A 21,397-nucleotide genomic window follows, 5' to 3' on the forward strand; every position below is an offset into this window, starting at 1 on the left:
TTATTAGACTAACAGATACCAGCACACAGGATTAATAAAAGGTAAACAAAAGTCCTGGAGAAACTCAGCGGGTGCGGCAGCATCTGTGGAGCGAAGGAAAAAGGCTACGTTTCGGGCCTAAACCCTTCTTCAGACTGAAGAAGAGTTTCATCCCGAAACTTTGCCTTTTTCCTTCGCTCCATAGATTTCCAGCATCTGCAGTTCCTTCTTAAACACAGGATTAATAAACATATGTGTCATGTTTATAAAATAATCATGGTGTTTTGCTTTTTGAGCTGCGGTATGCCGTGGTGTCTTTTCCTCTTCCCTGTCTATTCATGGGTCCATCTAAATGCCTCTGTTATCTTGCAGTCCCGTGTGCTTCCACCACCTCCCGCAGAAGTACATTTCAGGCATTTGCCACACTGTAAAAACAAAACTTTACACACATCTCCTTTCAACCTCCTCTCACCTTAAAGGTATGCCTTCTAGTATTTAACTTTTCCACCATTGGAAACATTCTGACTATCTACCTTATCTATGCCTCTCATAATTTCATACATTTATATCAGGTTGACTCACAGCCTCCAATGCACCACTGGAAATAATCCAAATTTATCCAACCTTCCCAAGCAGCTAGTGCCCTCCAATCCTGACAGCATTCTCGTAATCGTCTTCTGCACTCTTTCCAAAGCCTCCATATCCTTTCAGTAATGGGACACTTACAATGGGTGGTGGGTGTATGGAATGAGCTGCCAGATAAGGTAGTTGAGGCAGGTACTATCACACGTTTAAGAAATATTTAGACAAGTACATGGATAGGACAGGTTTAGAGGGATATGGGCTAAATACAGGAAAGTGGGACTAGTGTAGACTAGTAGTAAGTTGTTGTGGGCAAGTTGGGCCAAAGGGCCTGTTTCCACACTGTATGACCATGACTAGTGCATTGGGCTCACTGACATCCCAGAGGGGAGGAGAGTTGGTCCATCTGATCAATTCTACTTTGGACTAGACACATAGCGGAGAGATTTGAAGAAAGATCTCAACCCGAAACGTCACCTATCCATGTTCTCCAGAGATGCTGCCTGACCCGTTGAGGTACTCCAGCACTTTCTGTCCTTTTATGTGAGACTACCTCTCCTTGCCCAGGAGTTGAGTCGAGATTGGTCAGACCGACAAATATTGTATCACTGTATATAACGCGATTAGAAAAAAAAAGCATACAGAACGAATGTGCTGTCCAACATTTAACAGGTGTGTGTGTGTGCATACACTGAATCCTGTACGTCACAACATGTTTCCATTTCATAGAATCCACTGAGCTTTTCCTTTATGAAGTATGCCTGGCAGCGACAGTGCAGACAATAAGTGCTGACAGCATCTCCTGTGTGCCCTTGGATTGCTCAGCACCACATCAATATTATAATGACAGGAACACATTCACTTTTCCGTCAGGTTTACAAGCATGATCCATTCTATTCAGTGATAACGAGGCACCATGTGCGTTTTTAGTCTAGTTTAGTTCAGAGATATAGTGCGGAAACAGGCACTTTGGCCCACCGAGTCAGCGACGGCCAGCGATCACCCCATACACTAACACTATCCTGCACACTTGGGACAAATTACAATTTCAATTTTTACCGAAGCCAAATTAACCTACAAACCCTTTCTCTTCTTCTGTCCTATCAATAAGAAAATGGTTTATCTCATCTGGAGAACGAAGGTGCTATCACGACCCAAAACAAAAACACAAGGTGATCGAGTAACTCAGCGGCTCAGGCAGAATCTCTGAAGATTATGGATAGGTGACGTTTTGGGTGGAGATCTTTTTCTGGCTGATTGTAATGGGAAAGAGGAGAGGGGGAGAAACCTGGGAGGAGGGGCAGCTCTTTTTTTTCGTAAACCAGGACCTGCAGTTCCGTGTTCTAATTCTATTACGACCCAACTTCTTGCACTATTGTGAACTTGTTTTTTTTAATTTCTAATTATGTTTTTGCAATAATATTTTGTTTTATTGCACAGCTTTCTTTCAGAATTTTATATATAAATTTATGTTTAATTCATGGTTCTCTGTTTGAGTATGTTATCAGAAAATCCAGTTTATTCTGCCCAATGAGTCGGGTCGAGATCCTTCTCCAGATCTCTCCGCTATGTGTCCAACGTTGCAATCTTGCAACGCTGCATGTTCACAACTCATTAAAAGTCTCTTTCCCCTCCCCCACTCGTCCCCTTCCACCTATATTGTAGGGGGGGGGGGGGGCACAGTGGTGCAATGGCAGAGTTGCTGCCTGACAGTGCCAGCTGCCTTAAGATTGCAACCTTCACGTGGTCCATTTACCTCACAGTCAACATAGACCTGCTCTGATCCACATCGGTGTACAGATCCCTGTCATCTCATCCACGCCTCTCCCACGCTGGAACTTCAGGAAAGCAGATTGGACAGGTTTCACTACAAGTAGCAATGTTACAAAATTTTGAGATTTTAAAAATCAAGTCTGCAATTTATCCCATCAGATAAAGCATAAAAAGAAGTTTAATTTGACACCTAATTCACTTTCATATCTTCAGTATTAAAAACGTTATAGCCATTTGCATACTCGGAAATTAGCATCTTGTTCCATATTGCTTTTCCATTGACAACACAAAAGCTGTGATCAAGGACAGTCAAAAGCCCATAACTTTCTTAAAAATTAAGAGAATTGAAAGAAATTTTCAGTTATTATAGATTGAAGCAGTCTGAAACAAATATGAAACAATCTTACTTGGATGACCTGAAATTAAAGCATATAATTAGTTAGTTACCCAATTGTAGCTAATTACAAAACTCAATTACTAGATCTAAACATCTATCCATTTCTTAAGAAAAGATTAACATTTTTAAATAACCTAAGTGTCTAAATAACATTCACACAAGAATTCACAATATAACATGATTTTTAAATCTCATTGTCATGGATTTATAGGGCAAATGGAAGGAATTTAGTGTTTAATTCCCGTAAATGAATGCCCATTTTAATCATCTTGCGAGTGGGTTTTTGATGAACGCGATCGTTTGGAAAGTTGCGGTTGCGATGAATTTAAACCTCATATCGGCAGGAAAAATACTGCCGGTTCGTATGGGTCCTAAATCACCGTTTCGCAACATAAAATGTGGATTTAAGGCATCCTAAGAAGCACATTTATAGGTAAAATAAACGTCTTTCCTTTACCTGTCCCGTACGTGAAATCCGTCCCCGTTGTCGGTGTTGACGGCTTTAGAAGCTGATTTTTAAATTACTCCAGTGCTGAAATTGTCCAGCGATTAAAAAAAAAAAATTCACAGAACGGCCGTCGGAACAAATCTTCAGCAAAAGCTTGAACTCCGAGAAAATATATCCAGGACAGGAGTAGGAAAAAAAACGCATTTTAACCCCCCCCCCCCCAAAAGCGGCAAAGTCGCGCACACGGCCGGTGGCAGAACTGCAGCGCCACTGAAGGTAAGTTTTGTAACATACCTACTACAAGTGCTTCTGCACGATCCTGAAGGCTGCAGCAAATAAGTACGTCCCTAGAAACTTCCGCAAAAACTTCACTTCTTGCTGGCTCCCTGAATCAGAAGACCTCTTGAAGCAGTACGAGGCCACAGGCGACCAAGATACTGCCACAGAACTGTTAGATTCCTTGGATGAAGCAAGACGTCAGCGCTGGCAAGAGGCTGTAGATGACTTGAACTTTACGCACTCCAGCAGGAAGGCTTGGACTCTCCTTCGTCATCTTGGTTCAGCTGCTCCTGCCCGGTACAATCCACCCATGGTGTCAGCAAATGCTGTAGCCTCTCGCCTGCTGTCAAATTCAAAGGTCGCCACTTCCAAAGAAGCCCGACAAGAGGTGAGACGGACCCTGACAAAGTCCATGTCTTCTTCGCCATCCTCAAGCCCCCTTTCTAATCCATACACACCAGTTGATGTAGACAAAGGCCTGTCCTCTACTAAAGCTGGGAAAGCAGCAGGAGTTGATGGGATCTACCCGGATTTTCTGAGGAACCTTGGTCCCCATGGATGCAACTGGCGCACCCATGCCCATTGTAGTGGAATTATCCCTAAGGCCTGGAGAGAGTCTAAAGTCATCGCTATCCTCAAGCCTGGGAAACCTGCTGATGATCCAGTTAGTTACCGACCCATCTCCCTCTTGTGCACATCCTACAAGCTGTTTGAGTGCCTCCTGCTTGCCAGGATTTATCCATTGGTAGAACCTGTTCTGCCCAGAGAGCAAGCTGGCTTTAGACCTGGTAGAAGCTGCACAGATCAAGTCCTTGCCCTCACCATCAATATAGAGGCTGGCTTCCAACGTGCTCTGTAAACTGGTGTTGCTCTCATCGATCTGTCATCAGCTTATGACACCGTGTGGAGACACGGTCTGTTGCTGAAAGCTTCCGGAATCTTGAAGTGCCAAACCGCCATGCGTGCCCTCTCATCCATCCTCAGCAACCGCAGATTTAGGGTCTCGCTTGGGAGTGACGGATTTCACGTACGGGACAGGTAAAGGAAAAGCACTGAGTGTCCTTTTGTGGTAAGCCGGTGAAGAATGAAAAATTCCCCAAGTACCTCGGAGTCACCCTGGATCGTACCCTCACCTATCGTGAACACCTGAAGAGGGTGGCTGATAAACTAAAGCAAGGGTCAACATCATCAGGAAACTTGCAGGCAACAGCTGGGGATCCCTCTGTACCGCAAGTTTAGCCCTAGTCTAATCAATAGCTGAGTTTTGATCAACAGCTTGGGCTAATAGCTGCCACACCAAACGAGTTGACACTGTCCTTAACTCTGCAATGTGGGCCATCACAGGGACGCTTAAGTCAACACCCTTGCAGTAGCTCCCTGTCCTCTCTCATATCGCCCCTCCCAGTATACGCAGAAGGGAGAGGATGTTGAAAGATTGGTGCACCATCGAGGCTAACCCTGACCTTCCCATCCATGCTGACTTGAACAATCTGCCCAACATGCGCTTGAACCCTTCTGGTCTTCTGTTAAATCCCTGGAAGACTTTGACTCTAAGACTGAGTGGGGCAGAGCCTGGAAAGATGCCAACACCAACAACGGAGAGGTCATCACAGACCCCACAGTAAAACTACCCTGTTTTGGCCCTCATCGCAAGCAATGACTAACCCTGAACAGAATCTGCACCCTCCATGCAAGAACAGTTCATCATCTGTATAAGTGGGGGATAACAGACAGCCCTGCTTGTGACTGTGGACATCCAGACCAGACCATTCGACACATCGTGAATGACTGCTCACTGAGGCTTTTCCCTGGTGGCATCAAAGCCATCCACCCAGTAACTGATGATGTCCTGGCCAGGATGTCTGCACTTGATCTACAACTTTATGGGCCTGTCCCACTTACGTGACATTTTAGGCGACTACAGGAGACTATGAGGTTGCCACAAGGTCACCACATGTTCGCCGTTGAAAAATTAGCGGTGACCACAATTTTGACGCCATGGAGAGTAGCGAGAATTCTCTTGACGTAGGTGCAGTGGTAGTGGGTCACCAGGAGGTGGTAGGTTGTCATAGGTTGTAGCCGGTGCTGACAGGTTAATTTCATTGGCTCATTGGGGGAAAAAAACATAAACAGTAGTTTTCGGAACCAAGGATAACGGGCCGGTAATGTTAATGTCCGCCGAGCTTCACAGCCGTGTATCTCTGGTTTCTTAAAAGTTGTCTCCACCCCTTCCCCCCATCCCGTCTCCCCCTTCTCCCCCCCTCTTTTAAAGGATTAAGTGACCCTTCCCGTACACAGTGCTTTCACCATCTTAATTACAGTGCCATCCTTCCTGTTCATCGTGGTGTGTGTCTATATCACATTGGCTTTGCACTGTGTGAATTTCACTCAGACAGCGCTCCTCAGCTTGCTCTGTGCCCCGCCTGCATAACTGACTGGTGAAGGATGCGATGTGTGTATGTGTGTGTGTGTGTCTGACAGTCGCCGTTCCGGTCGCCGTTTTTTTCAGCGACCTGCTACGACTTGACAGTCGCCGGCAGTCGCCTGAAAAATCGCCGAAATGGGACAGGCCCATTAGGCTGTGCACGCCATAAGCAAGAAGAAGTGGCAGAGACCTGAGTTTGCACGTTCTCCTTGTGAACACGTGGGTTTTCTCTGGGTGCTCCCGTTTACTCCACATTGCAAAGTCATCCAGGTTTGTAGGTTAACTGGCTTCTGTAAATTGTCCTTGGTGTATAGGATAGAACTAGCGTATGTGTCATCATTGGCCAGCATGGACCCGGTGGGCCGAAGGGCCTGTTTTCTTCCCAGCTGCGATCAGGCAACTGAACCATCCTATCACCAACTAGAGAATGGTTCTGACCTACCATCTATCTCGTTGGAGACTCTCGGACTAAATTTAATTGAACTTTACTGGACTGCATCTTGCACTAAACATTATTCCCTTTATCCTGTAACTGCACACTCTGGGCAGCTTAATTGTAATCATGTGTAGTCTTTCTGCTGACTGGATAAAAAAGCTTTTCACTGTACCTTGCCACACACGACAATAAACTAAAGTAAAGTAAAAATAAGGTAAAATTGAGGTAACTAAAACTTGGACCATGCCTAGAATTTTGTGGTCATTTCCACCCCTGAGTTCAGCTGGTGAATGTCCCTTTAATAATTGAACGTTTTCCTAATTCCAATGCAGTCAGTTCATGCCACACTCTCATCAGCCTGAAATATCCAATCATAAAGAGCTACAGATCTTGACAGCTTCTCTGACCGATGGCACAATGCTCCCAAAATAGCTGGCGTGAGACTTCATCCCAAGTGGTGTTGATAATTAGCCGTGCTTTGGCCGAGCGGACAGTTTGCAATCCTTCCCCCAACCAACAGCTGACACTGCATGTAGCATGCCCCTGAGAGTGGGCTCTGTTTCTGTGGGATCTCCTTTCTCTCCCCCCCCCCCCTCCTCTCCCCTCATTGACCCTGGTCACAAGGGGGGGTGGGGGTGGGGGGGGGGGGTGCAAAGTGTTGCACAGGTGGTTTGAGCAGTCGCTGGCAATCAATGCAGAAATCCAGGCAGCAATGAGTTAATTATGTACATCGGCACACGATCGCTGGTGTTATTTTTAAGCGGCGAAGCTTAAACAGAGGGCAAGCCTGTTCTTTGATGGTTTTGACATCTCCTTGGCCTGGAGGTGCATCACGGAGTAGGCCTGGATAGAGAAATGTTCATACGGCAAGGAAACAGGCCCTTCAGTCCAACTAGCCTATGCCGACTAAGATGCCCGAGCAACAACTGCCAACTTTCAAGAGAGAGCTAGATTGGGCTTTTAAAGATAGCGGAGTCAGGGGATATGGGGAGAAGGCAGGAACGGGGTACTGATTGGGGATGATCAGCCATGATCACAGTGAATGGCGGTGCTGGCTTGAAGGGCCGAATGGCCTCCTCCTGCACATATTGTCTATTGTCTAACTGCCCAGGTTCGGCCAATATCCCTCTCAACCTTTCCTGTCCGTGTTCCTGCCTAAATGTGTTTTTATGTTGTTATAGTATTTAAAGGACACTCTCTTTCAATCTCTTAATTTACCTGTCCAAATTATTTTGACCAAATGGATGAGCCTTGTAGGGACTAGACAGTAAGAAAGGGTCGGCAAGTGTTAATTCCAAGTCTGATCCTGTGTTCACTCTCCCAACAATGTTACTTTCAAAAAGAGACATAAAGTGCGGGAGTAACCCAACAGGTCAGGCAATATCTCTGGAGTACATAAATAACTGTTCAGGATCAGGAACTTTCTCCTTTTGTAAACCAGCATCTGCAGTTCCTTGTTTAAGAAGGACTGCAGATGCTGGAAAATCGAAGGCACACAAAAATGCTGGAGAAACTCAGCGGGTGCAGCAGCATCTATGGAACGTTGCCTATTTCCTTCGCTCCATAGATGCTGCTGCACCCGCTGAGTTTCTCCAGCATTTTTGTGTTCCTTCTGCAGTTCCTTGTGTCTCTAAGCAATTTCATGTGTCTCTACTTTTAATTTAGCAGACTCAAATTAACTGGTTGCATCACATCATGGTTTGGTAGCTCGAATGCCCGGAAATGAAGAAGATTACAGAGAGTGGTTGGCAGACACTGCCCAGCCCATCATGGGTACTGACCTCCCCACCATCGAAGTGATCTATGAGGTGCTGCCTCAAAAAGGCAGCCAGCATCATCAAAGACCCACACCACCCTGGCCACGCTCTCATTTCTCTCCTACCATCAAAATCATGAGTGTACAAAATCATAAGAGGAACAGATTGGGTAATTGCACAGAGTTGTCTGCCCAGAGTCGGGGAAATTGAGAACCAGAGGACATAGGTTTAAGGTGAGGGGGGGGGGGGGGGAGATTTAATAGGAACCTGAGGGGTAACTCTTTTTACACAAAGAACGCCAACTGTGTGGAAGGAGCTTCTGAAGGAGGTAGTTGTGGCAGGGCTATTGCAATGTTTAAGAAACATAGAAAAATAGGTGCAGGACTAGGCCATTCAGCCCCTCAAGCCAGCACTGCCATTCAATATGATCATGGCTGATCATCTAAAACCAGTAGCCTGTTACTGCTTTTTTTCCATATCCCTTGATTCCTTTAGCCCTAAGAGCTAAATCTAACTCTCTCTTGAAAATATCGAGTGAATTGGCCTCCACTGCCTTCTGAGGCAGAGAATTCCACTGATTCACAACTCTCTGGGTGAAAAAGCTTTTCTTCATCTCAGTCATAAATGGCCTACCCCTTATTCTTAAACTGTGAGCCCCGGTTCTGGACTCCCCCAACATCGGGAATATTTTTCCTGTATATTGCCTGTCCAATCCTTTAAGAATTGTATATGTTTCTATAAGATACCCTCTCATCCTTCTAAATTCCAGTGAATAGAAGTCCAGTCAACCCATTCTTTCATCATATGTCAGCCCCGGGAATTAACCTTGTGAAATTACACTGCTCTCCCTCAATAACAGGAATGTCCTTCCTCAAATTAGGAACCAAAATTGCACACAATATTCCAGGTGCGGTCTCACCAGGGCCCTGTACAACTTTAGTAGGACCTCCTTGCTCCTAAACTCAAATCCTCTCGCAATGAAGGCCAGGTTAGCTTTCTCCACTGCCTGCTGTACCTGCATGCTTACTTTCAGCGACTGATGTACAAGCACACCCAGGTCTCGTTGCACCTTCCCTTTTCCTAATCTGACACCATTCAGATAATAATGTGTCTTCCTGTTCTTCCCACCAAAGTGGATAACATCACATTTATCCACATTATACTGTATCTATCATGCATCTGCCCAGTCACCCAACCTGTCCACGTCACCCTGCAGCCTCATAGCATCCTCCTTGCAGTTCACACTGACACCCAGCTTTGTGTCATCAGAAAACTTGGGGATATCACATTTAATTCCCTTGTTAATATATATTGTAAATAATTGGGGTCCCTGCACCGAGCCTTATGCCACCCCACTAGTCACTGCCTGCCATTCTGAAGAGGACCCGTTGATTCCTACTCTTTGCTTCCTTTCTGCCAACCAGTTCTCTGTCCATGTCAATACCCTACCCCCAATACCATGAGCTCTAATTTTGTACACTAATCTCTTTAGAGTGGATTTAGAAACATTTAGACAGGTACATAGATAGAATAGGTTTAAAGGGATATGGGGCAAAAGCAGACAGGTGGGACTAGGGTAGATGGGACATGTTGATCGGCGTAGCCAAATTGGGTGAAAGACCTGTTTATTTCCATGCTGTATGACTATGACTCATCAGGCAGTATGTACAGGAGTCTAAAAACTGTGACCTCCAAGTTTGAGAACAACTTCTTCCCAGCAACGACCAGGCTCTTGAACTCTGAACACAACACAACACTGACCTCAACTATGAACTTCTATGCCACTGTCTTTAGTTTGTGATGATGCAGCGGGCAGGTCAGGAGAAGCCAATGACCAGCACCACAAACTGGAAAGTACCAGAACCCTGGGCAGAGCTGCAGACCGAACCACAGTCAAAGGAGAAACAGCTGTATCCCATTAGCTGTTAATGGATCAACTCACCTGCACCTCATTAGCCTTGCTTTTATAATCCAAGTGAGGATGAGCCAGGGGGTGGAAGAGAGAGGGCGTGTCAAGACCCTAGTACTAGGCCACACACTTAGAATAAATGTTTTACAGAAGTCAATTAACCTCAAAGTCTATGGGATGTGAGTGGGAACTGGAGCACCTGGAGAAAACAGGGAGAAGGTACAAACTCCACACAGACAACACCTGTAGTCAGGATCGAATGCAGGTAAGGCAGCAACTCTACCACTGTGCCACTATACCTCCCTTGAACTGCCAGAGGAAGCTATTGAAGTGGATAAAATTATGACTTTTAAAAGGCATTTGGACAGGCATATGTGTTGAGAGGAGTATGGGCCAAGTGCAGGATTGAACCTGGGTGTCTGGAGCTGTAAGGCAGCAACTATCACTGTGCCAATGTTCTAAATTTCTGGGAACAATAAATTATCCAGGATTGGACTGAGTTCCTGGCAGCACAGCAGTTAAATACTTAAACCAGTATTCATTGTGTTCAAATTCCACCAGGGCAGCTGAAGAATTTTCATTTAAGGAAACTAAAACAGCTAGTTCCAGTAATGTTGCCCACAAAAATTACTGGATTGCTGGTACAAACCCATCTGGGTTGTTAACTAGTTCCAGGGAAGGGGTTTAAGCATCCCTGCCTTGTATGACCAATATGTAATTCCAGATCTACTGATAAAAATGACCCTTAACTGCCCTTTGAATTAACCCAGAAGGCCATTGAGCTCAGATGGAAATTAGAGATGGATTGTTAATTCCGGCTTTCCCAGTAACATCCAAATCCCAGTTATAAACTGAAGGAAAATACAAAATGTCCAGTTATAATAGCTTATAATGTTAATCGATAGTAAATTTGATTGATTGAAAAGTAGATTGAAAGATACAGCATGGAAACTGGCCCTTTGGCCCACCTAGCCTATGCTGACTATCAATCAATAGTGGCGCAGTGGTCGAGTTGCAGCCTTACAGCACCAGAGACACGAGTTCAATTCTGACTATGGGTGCTGTCTGTATGGAGTTTGTACGTTCTCCCTGTGACTGCGAGGTTGCAGTTATCTCCACGTACTCTAGTTTCCTTCCACACTCCAAAGAAGGTGGGTCTGTGGGTTAATTGGTTTTGGTAAAAATCGTAAATTGTCCCTAGTGTGTCAGATAGTGCTAGTGTGATAAGCTGGGTGGCACACACTCAGAGTGAAAGATAGATCAACTATGATTGAATAGAGGAATAGATGAACCGAAAGGCTTAATTCTGCTTCTGTGACTTACAAAGTGCAAACTCAGTACAGACAGCACTCGTAGTCAGGATTGAACCGGGCCTCGGGCTGTAAGGCAACAACTCTACTGGCTACGCTGCCATTACATTCTCTCCCCATATTCCCATCCCAGGTTCTATCACACGTCCCCCCCACACATCACGGACAACTTTACTCTGTCTGATTACCCACCGTCCAGCACGTCCTTGGAGAGCGGGAAGAAACCGGAGGAAACCCAAGTCATCGTGGGAGGAAGCCATTTTCTCACAGAGACTCGGCGACAACGTGCAAACTCCACACAGGATCGAACCCGGGTCACTAAAGCTGTGAAACTACTGACTCGCCATTGTGCCACGCTCAGGACATTTTTTTAAATTAAAGGACTTCTTTTTACTCAAAGGATTATTTTTTTTTAATTCTAAGGACTTATTATAAATACTTTTTATAAAGACTTTTTTTACTATAAGGACTCATTTTCTCAGAGACCCGGTGTCAATGTGCAAACTCCACACGGTCAGGATTGAACCCGGGTCACTACAGTTATGAAACTAATTAGTCTATTGTCTATAGTGTACAGTTGTGCTGTGCCCAGGGCTCTTTTTCTATTCGAAAAGATACCGGGTACGCAGGTCGATCCTTGCTGTTGGTGTCCAAGGTGGGTTGTCGTCCTATAAGCACCTTAAGTTGTTTGAGGGTCTGATCGCCTAATTTAATTAACGTTTTATTTTTTAAGATTTAGTAATCTTTTAGTAATTTAAAAATTGTAAATATCTGAAAATCTAGTCTTTACTGTTTTTAGAGGTTCTGTTATTGACATGTACCATCACAAAAAATAACAAACCCCATTTTTTCACATAAGAATGCCACTGTAATTTATTTTCTTTCTAGGGATCATGGAAAAGGCAAATGCTCACAATCTTTTTCCCAGACCAGAAGATTGGAAAATTGGAGGGCATAAGATTAAGGTAAGAGGGGAGAGATTTAAGAGGGACCTTGGGTGCATCCTTTTCACTCACATGGTAGTAGTGGCGCTGTTGAACGGCTGCGGCTCGCCTGCAGTCCGTCTGTTTTTACTTTATTTTTGTTGTTTTTTTGTCTTGTTTAGTTACATTTTTGGTTATTAGGTTGTGTTATGTGTGGGGGGGGCTGAAACATGGTTTTCTGTCTCTTCCTTCGGGGGAATGCGACTCTTTCTGTCGTATCCCCCCTTCTCTGCCTCCATCTGCGCTGAGGCCTAATGGCGGAGCTGGCGGCCTCCAACCTGCGACCGACCTTGAGGCTCTGGACGCAGAGCCAGCCAGGACTCTCCAACGCGAAGCTGGCCGTCTTCGAGCTGTGGCGGCGTTCGGGCGCTCCAGCGGCACCACTCGGGGCTGAGACGGCACTCCGGTGAGGGCGGCACGGCGCGGGGCTGAGACGACGCTCCGGTGGCAGCGGCATGACTCTGGGCTGGGACGGCGCTCTGGTGATGGCGGCCCGGTGCGGGGCTGGAACGGCGCTCCGGTGAGGGCGGCCCGGTGCGGGGCTGAGGCGGTGCTCCGGTGGCTGAGGCGGCCCGGCGCGGTGCTGAGACGGTGCTCCGGTAGCTGAGGCGGCGTTCTGGCGGCGGCGACCTGAATCCGGGGCTCGGCAGCGGGCCAGTGGACGACATCGTCGGGAGCTCGCAGGTCACAGGCTGGTGCCTGTTTTCCGGAGCTCCCGCGGCAACAGCTGCGTCCGCTGGACTGGAGGGCGGCAGCTTTGACCACCCCGGGCCGCGGAGCATGAACTGGCCCATTCGCGGAGCTCGGTGAGCCGCGTGACTGACTTATCATCGCCCGGTGGGGTAACAACATATCGCCTCAGCGCAGAGGGAGAAGAGGAGGGAAGAGACAGTAACCCTAAGATTTTTGCCTCCATCACAGTGAGGAGGTGCCTGGTGAACTCACTGTGGTGGATGTTAATTTGTGTTTATTGTGTGTTTTGTTGTTTATTATTATATGTATGGCTGCAGGCAACGGCATTTCGTTCAGACCGAAAGGTCTGAATGACAAATAAAGGATCTAAGTCCGTACCTGGAATGACCTTTAGACTAGAGATACAGCGCAAAAACAGGCCTTCCGGCTCACAGAGTCGGTGTCGACTAACAATCGCCCCATACATTAGCACTATCCTACACACCAGGGACAATTTACAATTAACAGAGACCAATTAGCCTACAAACCTCTACGTCTTTGGGATGTGGGAGGAAATCGGAGCACCCAACGAAAACCCACGCAGTCACAGGGAGAACGTGATGTTATGTGCTTCTATCAGGCCCCCCTTCTGCCTCTGATGTTCCAGAGAAAACAATCCAAGTTTATCCAACCTTTCATTGTAGCTAATACTCTCTAATCTGGGCTGTATGGGACAACATGTAATATAAACTTGCCCCACACATCTCCTTTAAACTTTGCTCCTGTCACCTTAAAGCTATAGCCTCTAGTCCTTGACATTTCAAACCTTGGAAAATGTTTCTGACTGTCTTCCCTCTTTATGCCTCTTTTTTTTATGTATCAACCCAGGCAATGTGTTCCAGGTACCCACCTATGTGTGTAATAAAAAAAAAAATTTAATTAAAAATTTTTTTTTTTTAAACTTGCCCCACACAACTCCTTTACCACTCTGGTTGCCTTTCTGCCTATAAGTATGCCCTCTTGTCTTTAACTTTTTCACTCTGGGGGGGAAAAGTTTCTGACTATCTTATCTATGCCTCAGGATCTTAAAGTTCTATCCGGTCTTCCCTCAGCACCTGTCTCTGCAGAGAAAACAATCCAACCTCTTCTTGTATCTAATACCCTCTAATCCAGGCAGCATGGGACGAAGTTAAGGAAGATGACACGGAGTACTGGAGTAACTCAGCGGTCAGGAAAGATCTCAGGAGTAAGTGCGTCGGCGACATTTCGGGTCGGGATCCTTCTTCAGACTCGACCCGAAACGGTGCCTTTGCATGTTCTCTGGAGATGCTGAAGAAGGATCCCAACCTGAAATTTTGCTTCTCCATGTTCTCCTGAGATGCTGCCTGACCTGCTAAGTCAAGAGTGTTTTATTATCATATGTCCCAGATAGAACAATGACATTCTTATTTGCTGCAGCACAACAAAATATGCAATCATAATAAATGATATAACAAAATCTCAGGAAAAAAAGGAACAAACAATAACTATAATAATAATAATAATAGTTCATAGCTTATTTGTTGTCGTGTTTAATAGCCTGACGGCTGTAGGGAAGAAGCTGTTCCTGAAACTGGACGTTACAGTTCTCAGGCTCCTGTACCTTCTTCCCAATGGCAGTGGTGAGATGAGCGTGTGGCCAGGATGGTGTGGGTCTTTGTCCACCAGCACTTTGTGTCTTCTTTTGTAAACCAGTATCTGCAGTTCCTTGTTTCTACATCTGAATTTGTCCATGGTGGATGTATCTCTATGTGGAGTTCTGGTCACTGTAATTAATTAAGTTTTTAAGTTAATGCAGATTACTGGAGGGTTTGACCAGGACGTCTGCTGTATCCCCGAGTGGTTTCTTGCCCTGTACACCCAGGCCTTTGTTCAAAAAAGTTCCTGAAGTTCGGCAGCCTCGGAGCTCCCAGTTTCCAGTCTCCCAGCAGGCAGCCTGCCGCAAGAATTCCTGATACAGGGCATTCCACTGAAACCTGATCCCAGTCTCCAAATATAAACGACCGCAGGCAGGGACTGCACAGGGCACACGACAGATGTGAGCCGTGGCGGGCCGTGACTGCCCTCACTGCAGACCCCAACCGAGGCCCGGCGAGGAGTGACCACGGAAAAGGAGTTGAGGGGGAGGGAGGTGGTGTGGGAGGATCTGGCGGAGGAGAATCGTCCACAAGATCCGCTGGTCGGCTGGACCTAAAGCTGCTTGTTGTCGGCAGTGGTGTTACACAGTGAAGGGGAAAGGTAATTCCTTTTTTAAACTTGACTTATTCATCAGCTCCCTGTAGCAGCCAGACACCAACATGTCTCTAGCTTTCTTTGGATAGCAAAACTACAGACATTCACAAGGATGTTGCCGGGACCAGAGGGCTTGAGTTATATGCAGAGAATGGATAGTCTGTGGCTGTGTTTCTTTTCTCTGGAACGAAGGAAATGGGGAGGGGGGGTGACTTTATAGAGGTTTATAAAGTAATAATAAGAGATGATTGCAGTCTTTTTTCCAAGTGTAGGGGAAACTAAAACCAGAGTGCTTAGATTCAAAGTGAGAGGGGAAAGACTTAAAGTGGTCCCGATGAAGGATTTCACACAGAGGGTGGTGGGTATTTGGAATGAGCTGCCAGAGGAGGTAGTTGAAGCAGATACTACAACTACATTTAAAAAAGGTATAAGGAAAGGAGAGATTCAGAGGGATTTTGGTTGTGCATGGGTAAATGGATAGGAAAGGTTTAGAGGGATAAGGGCCTGGTATGGACAAATGGATAGGAAAGGTTTAAAGGGATATGGGTCAGACATGGGCAAATGGGTTTAGTTCAGAGTGGAAACATGGTTGGCATGGGATGAGTTGGGCAGAGGGGCCCATTTCTGTGCTGTATGACTAAAATGGAGGGACGGGGAAAGGTTGGAGCTGGGGAGGTAGGTGATGAATAACAGTAACTGATTGAAGCAAATCTTAGGTTAGTTGGAGTGAGCATGTCCGACTGTCAGACCCAGAACTAAACCAGGCTCGAGCTGGGGAGAGAGTGCGGAAAAGAACTCTCCTCAGTGACAGGAGCTTCCCACTTCCTTTGTGGTTCTTGCAGAGTTTTGGCATTTGCTGCCTGAACGCTGATGCAACAGGAACTTACAACAGGGATAAGATCGAGATGGGGGAACGATTTGCGTCGACAATGTTCAGTGTGGCTAATTGGAGAGATGTTCCATAGCAGCCAGGTGCGAAATGCAGGTACAGCAAGTAAATAGAAAGATAAATGGAAAGATGTGGATTGAAAGCAGGCAAGTCATCGATGTTCTCACTGATCACTGAGTGTGGTTGTTTGGATGCTGGGGTTTTTTTGTGATGGTACATCAAACTAGCAGCTCAAAGGTTTTCAAACTAGATTTAACCTTTTACAAAATGAGTTAAATTTGTTGAGAATTTTTAATATTAAAAGATTTTTTTAATATTACAAAAAGATTAAAGTTTAACAAATAGTCAAAGTTTTGAGATTTTAATATTCCATAAAAAATATTAAAATGTAATGAATAGTTAAAACTTTTAGAATATTTAATGTAAATAAAAAATCACTAAAGTTAAGCCTAAATGTATTAATTAAAAATTAGGTGGTTGGGGCGTTTAACAGCTTAAGCAGTTTATAGGACTACGATCTGCCATAGACATCAATCGCAAAGAACCATCTGCATATTGGTACCTTTCCTGTCCACAAAACAGGACCACTGAGATGTATTTGCATTGGAGGCAATTGGAAGAAGGTTGATATTGTGGAGGAAGGGGTTGACTCCTGAGGGAAGGTTGAGCTCATTGGAATTTGGAAGGACGAGAGGTGATCTGGTTGAGGAGGATTGACGGGGCAGGTGCTGAGAAATGGATTTCAATGCAGTGGCTCAAAAGGATACGATAATGCCAATCTGTTCCACAGGAAATGGTGGATCTCTGGCATCTTCTTAATTGATCATCTGATTAAACGAGGAGCCTGCAAATCCAAAATCATAGAACAGTGCAACAGTATTGCGGGGTTATTGAATTTAGACTAAAAAAAAGGGAGAAAATGGGAGGAGGGGTGTGGAATGGGGAAAATGAGGCCAGAATTAATCTCATTGAAATGGTATTGGTTTATTAGCATCAAAGAGTCATGAACATAGAGCATGGAAACAGGCCCTTTGGTCCAACTCATCCATGCTGATCAAGATACCTTAACTAAGCTAGTTTTATTTGCCTGTATTTGGCCCATACCCCTCTAAACCTTTCCTCTCCGTGAACTTATGCACATTGTTTTCATATCTGCCTCAACTACCTCCTCTGACAGCTTGTTCCATACACCCATCTCCCTCTGTGTCGAAGTGCCCCTTTGGTACAGTGAAAAACTTTGTGTTCAAGATGGAACTGCAGATGCTGGAAATCGAAGGTAGACAAAATTGCTGGAGAAACACAGCGTGTGCAGCAGCATCTATGGAGTGAAGGAAATAGGCAACGTTTTGGGCCGAAACCCTTCTTCAGACTTCACAAAAACTTTGTATGCGTGTTATTCAAATATTATCATATCATACAGGTAGTGTAAAGTGAAAAACCAGAGTATGTAATATAATGTGACAGTTTATAGTGTTACAGTTAGCAACAAAGTACAGATAACAAAAAAGTGTATGGTCTGCAATGAGGCAGGTTGGAAGATTGGGACTACACTCTTAGCATATGAGAGATCAGTTCAGTAGTCTCATAACAGCATGGAAAAGGCTGTTCCTGACTCTGGTGGTACATGCTTTCAAGATTTTGTACCTTCTGCACAATGAAGAGGGGGAAAAAAAGAGGGGATGACCAGAGTGAAAATAGCTCCTGTTTAAATTGGCTGCTTTCCTAAGGCAGAGTGAATTGTAGATGGAGTTGGTGGGAGGGAGACTGGTCTGTGTGATGGACTGGGCTACATCCACAATTCTCTGCATTTCTTATGATCTTGGGCAGAGTAGTTGCCAAAATAAGTTGATGAATTTTCATAGGATACCTTCTATGGTACAACTGCAAAAGTTGCTGGAGCCATGCAGAATTTCTATCATATTTTGAGGAAGTTAATGTGCATTCTTGTCCATGGCATCAATGTAGTCGGACCAGGACAAATGTTTGGTGATATTTACACCTTGGTACTTGAAGTTCCAGCATAATCAAGGATGAGTCGTACCCCGGTCACTCCCTCTTCTCCTCACTCCCATCAGGCAAGAGGTACAGATTGTGAAAAAGCATACTTCCAGATTCAGGGACAAGTTCTTCCCAGCTGTTATCATGCAATTGAGCATCCAATCAACAATTGGAGAGTGGTCCTGAGCTACCAACTACCTCATTGGAGACCCTCAGACTATCTTTAATTGGACTTTATTGAACTTTATCTTACATTAAACTTTACTCCCTTTATCCTGAATCTGTACACTGTAGATGGCTTGATTGTAATGATGTATAGTATTTCCGCAGACTGGATAGCATGTAACAAAAATGTTATTCACTGTACCTCGGTACACGTGACAGTAATAAACTAAACTAAATTAAAGATCTAGACCATCTCTACTTTTGCACCATTGGTTCTGACTGTGTAGCATACACCACCCCGCTTCCGAAAGTGATGGGATTGAGAGGCTGTACAAAAACAGAAAACGTTGAAAAATGCACAGCATCTGCAGAGAGAGAAACAGTCAACTATTCTAGCCTGCAAGCGATCATCAGAACTAGTGACAGTCAGGTTTAGGTTTAGGTTTATTATTGTCACGTGTACTGTGAAATCCTTTGTTTTGCAAGCTATCTACCGGGGCAATTAAATCAGATAATACCATACATGAATACAATCAAGCCAAACTCAAGTACAATAGGTAGAGCAAAGGGGAAGATAATGAGTGCAGAATAGAGTTTGCAGAATTGTAGAGAACCCGTTCCAGTGACAAAGTCCAATATCTGCAATGGGGTAGAGATTAATTGGACAGTACCCTATATGATGGAAGGACTATCCAGAAGACTGATAGCAGAAGGGAAGAAGCTGTTCCTGAATCTGGTGGTGTGTGCTTTCAAGTTTCTGCTGCGTAGGAGTGGAGAGCAGTAATAACTGGGAAAGGTCTTTATTATGTTGGCTGCTTAGCCGAGGCAATGTGAGGTGTAGATGCAGTCAATGGTGGGCAGTCCGGCCTGTGCGGTGTCTGAACTTGAAGGGCGATTAACCTACAGACCTGCACGTCTTTGAGACATGGGAGGAAACCCAGGCTCTCAAGGGAGAATGTGCAAATTTCACACAGACAGCACCTGTAGTCAGGATCAAACCCGGGTCTCTGGTGCTGTGAGATAGTGACTCTACAGCTGTCCTACTGTGCCAGCCTCTGGTTGCTCTGTCCCAAACACATGTGAATTAGTAGGTTAGTTGGCCACTGTTAGTTTCCCCTAAAGTTTAGGAGAGTGGTAGAATCGGGGGGGGAACTGATGAAAATTGTGGGGAGGGTGGCCAAGAAGGCTTTCGGCACATTGGCCTTCATCAGACGATGCTCTTCAGTATGGAAGCTGGGATGTTATGTTACAGTTGTTCAAGACCTTGGTGAGGCCACATTTGGAGTTCTGTGTTTAGTTTTGGTCACCCTGCTATAGACGAGATGTTTAGGAAGGAACCGCAGATGCTGGTTTAAACCAAAGATAGACACAAAGAGCTAGAGTAACTCAGCAGGACAGGCAGCATCTCTGGAGAGAAGGAGTGGGTAAAGTTGAATTACTCCAACATTTTGTGTCTATCGATAGGCAAGATACTGTTAAGCTGGAAAGAGTGCAGAGAAAATTTACGAGGATGTTGTTAAGACTTGAGGGCCTGAGGTAGAGGTTGAGCAGGCTAGGACTATATTCTTTGGAGCAAAGGAGCATGAGGGGTGATCCTGTAGAGGTGCATAAGATCATGAGGGGAGCAAATTGGGTAGATGCACAATCTTTTACCAGAGTAGGGAAATCAAAAACCAGAGGGCATAGGTTTAAGGTGAGAGGGGAAAGATTTGATAAGAACCCGACCGGCAAGATTTTCACAGAAAGATTTTCACAGGTGGGTATATGGAATGAGCTGCCAGAGAAGATATGTGTAAGAAGGGACTGTAGATGCCTGTTTACACTGAGGATAGACACAAAGAGCCTGAGTAACTCGGCAGGACAGGTAGCATCTCTGGAGAGAAGGAATGGATGACATTTCTTCAGACTGAAGAAGGGTCTCGACCTGAAACGTCACCCATTCCTTCACTCCGGAGATGGTGCCTGTCCCGCTGAGTTACTCCAGCTCTTTGTGTCTATCTGCCAGAGAAGGTAGTATGCAGGTACTATAACAACATTTAAAAGACATTTGGACAGGTACATAGAAAGGAAATGTTTGGAGGGATATGGGCCAACTGCGGGCAGATGGGACTAGCATCGATGTGGGCAAGTTGGGCCAAAGGGCCTGTTCCCACTCTCTATGACTCTGACAACATTTAAAAGGCAATTGCACAGGTACATAGAGAGAAAAGGTTTAGGCAGATATGGGCCAAATGTGGGACAGGTGGGACTAGACCAAGATGGGGCATCTTAGTCGACCTGGGAAAATTGGGCCAAATGGCCTGTCTCCATGCTGAATGATTCCAATAAGATGTGATCAGTGTAAATGACTCCTCGATGTAGAGACTAATGGCAGGAGTCCATTTTGAGAGTCGGTAGACGGTCCATAGCAGATACTGAATGTGCTTGAAATACATCCTCGGAAGTCCAGTAATGGATACAGTTCTCTGGGACATTGGCAAGTAGCTCAGAGTGATAACCGCCAATTCCAACGGCTATTTTGTGCATCTGCATGTTCCTACTGTACGTTATCAGATGCTTAACATCTGCGACCTTACTGAGCACACACACAGGTCAATGTTGATGATGAGAGGCTGTGTGATGTCAGGGCTATTTTTGACTCACTCACACAGTGTTGAGGTATCCATCATTCCCTGGCCAGAGCTGCAGGGAGAGATTGGGCAGGCTCAGATGTTCTGAAGCATAGCCATCCGAAGGGGGAGGGGATGCGATGGGTGCGGTCGACCCCCCCCTTTTTTTACCGATACCGATTTCCCCAACATAATACTGATTTTCAACCATCAAAATACGGAAATGCTGGGTGAAGCTTGGCAGCTCTGCAATTATTCACAATCACATGTGTTTGAGAATTCAAAATGTGATTCATGATCTTGTTTATGAGTCATCATGTAACTAGAAATTGTTATAATAGTATGACAGTAAAATAGGTTAGTTCAAAAGCGATCATAGTAATGTAAATACACCATTCAGTTTTACTTCAATTTTCATGATGGAAATTGAAGTCAAACTAAATGTTGTATTCACATCACTATTCCATGTTGAAATTGATGTGAAGTTGTTAGGTCAGGAGGACCATTAAAGATGC

General features: G+C 45.1%; 1 protein-coding gene and 1 long non-coding RNA gene across 5 annotated transcripts in view; one reads left to right on the top strand and one right to left on the bottom strand.

Moving 5' to 3' along the window:
- Positions 1-743: 743 nt before the first annotated feature.
- LOC116971264 lies at positions 744-20,499 on the bottom strand. The gene is made up of 3 exons (XR_004411454.1): positions 20,443-20,499; positions 13,857-13,860; positions 744-759 (listed from the first exon to the last, which is right to left on the bottom strand). It is a non-coding gene; the product is annotated as an uncharacterized LOC116971264 (long non-coding RNA).
- palld (palladin, cytoskeletal associated protein) overlaps positions 12,188-21,397 on the top strand; it is a 252,184-nt gene continuing 242,974 nt past the window's right edge. For 3 of the 4 annotated variants that reach the window (XM_033018280.1, XM_033018281.1, XM_033018284.1), the window contains exon 1: positions 12,188-12,260. In XM_033018280.1, coding sequence (XP_032874171.1) covers positions 12,202-12,260 — 59 coding nt within the window. In that variant the 5' untranslated portion in view covers positions 12,188-12,201. Of the gene's footprint in view, positions 12,261-15,010; positions 15,228-21,397 lie in introns of those variants that run through there. The other variant, XM_033018283.1, reaches the window with a different exon arrangement.

Source organism: Amblyraja radiata, chromosome 3 (genome assembly GCF_010909765.2).
Source record: "Amblyraja radiata isolate CabotCenter1 chromosome 3, sAmbRad1.1.pri, whole genome shotgun sequence".
Lineage (NCBI taxonomy): Eukaryota > Metazoa > Chordata > Chondrichthyes > Rajiformes > Rajidae > Amblyraja > Amblyraja radiata.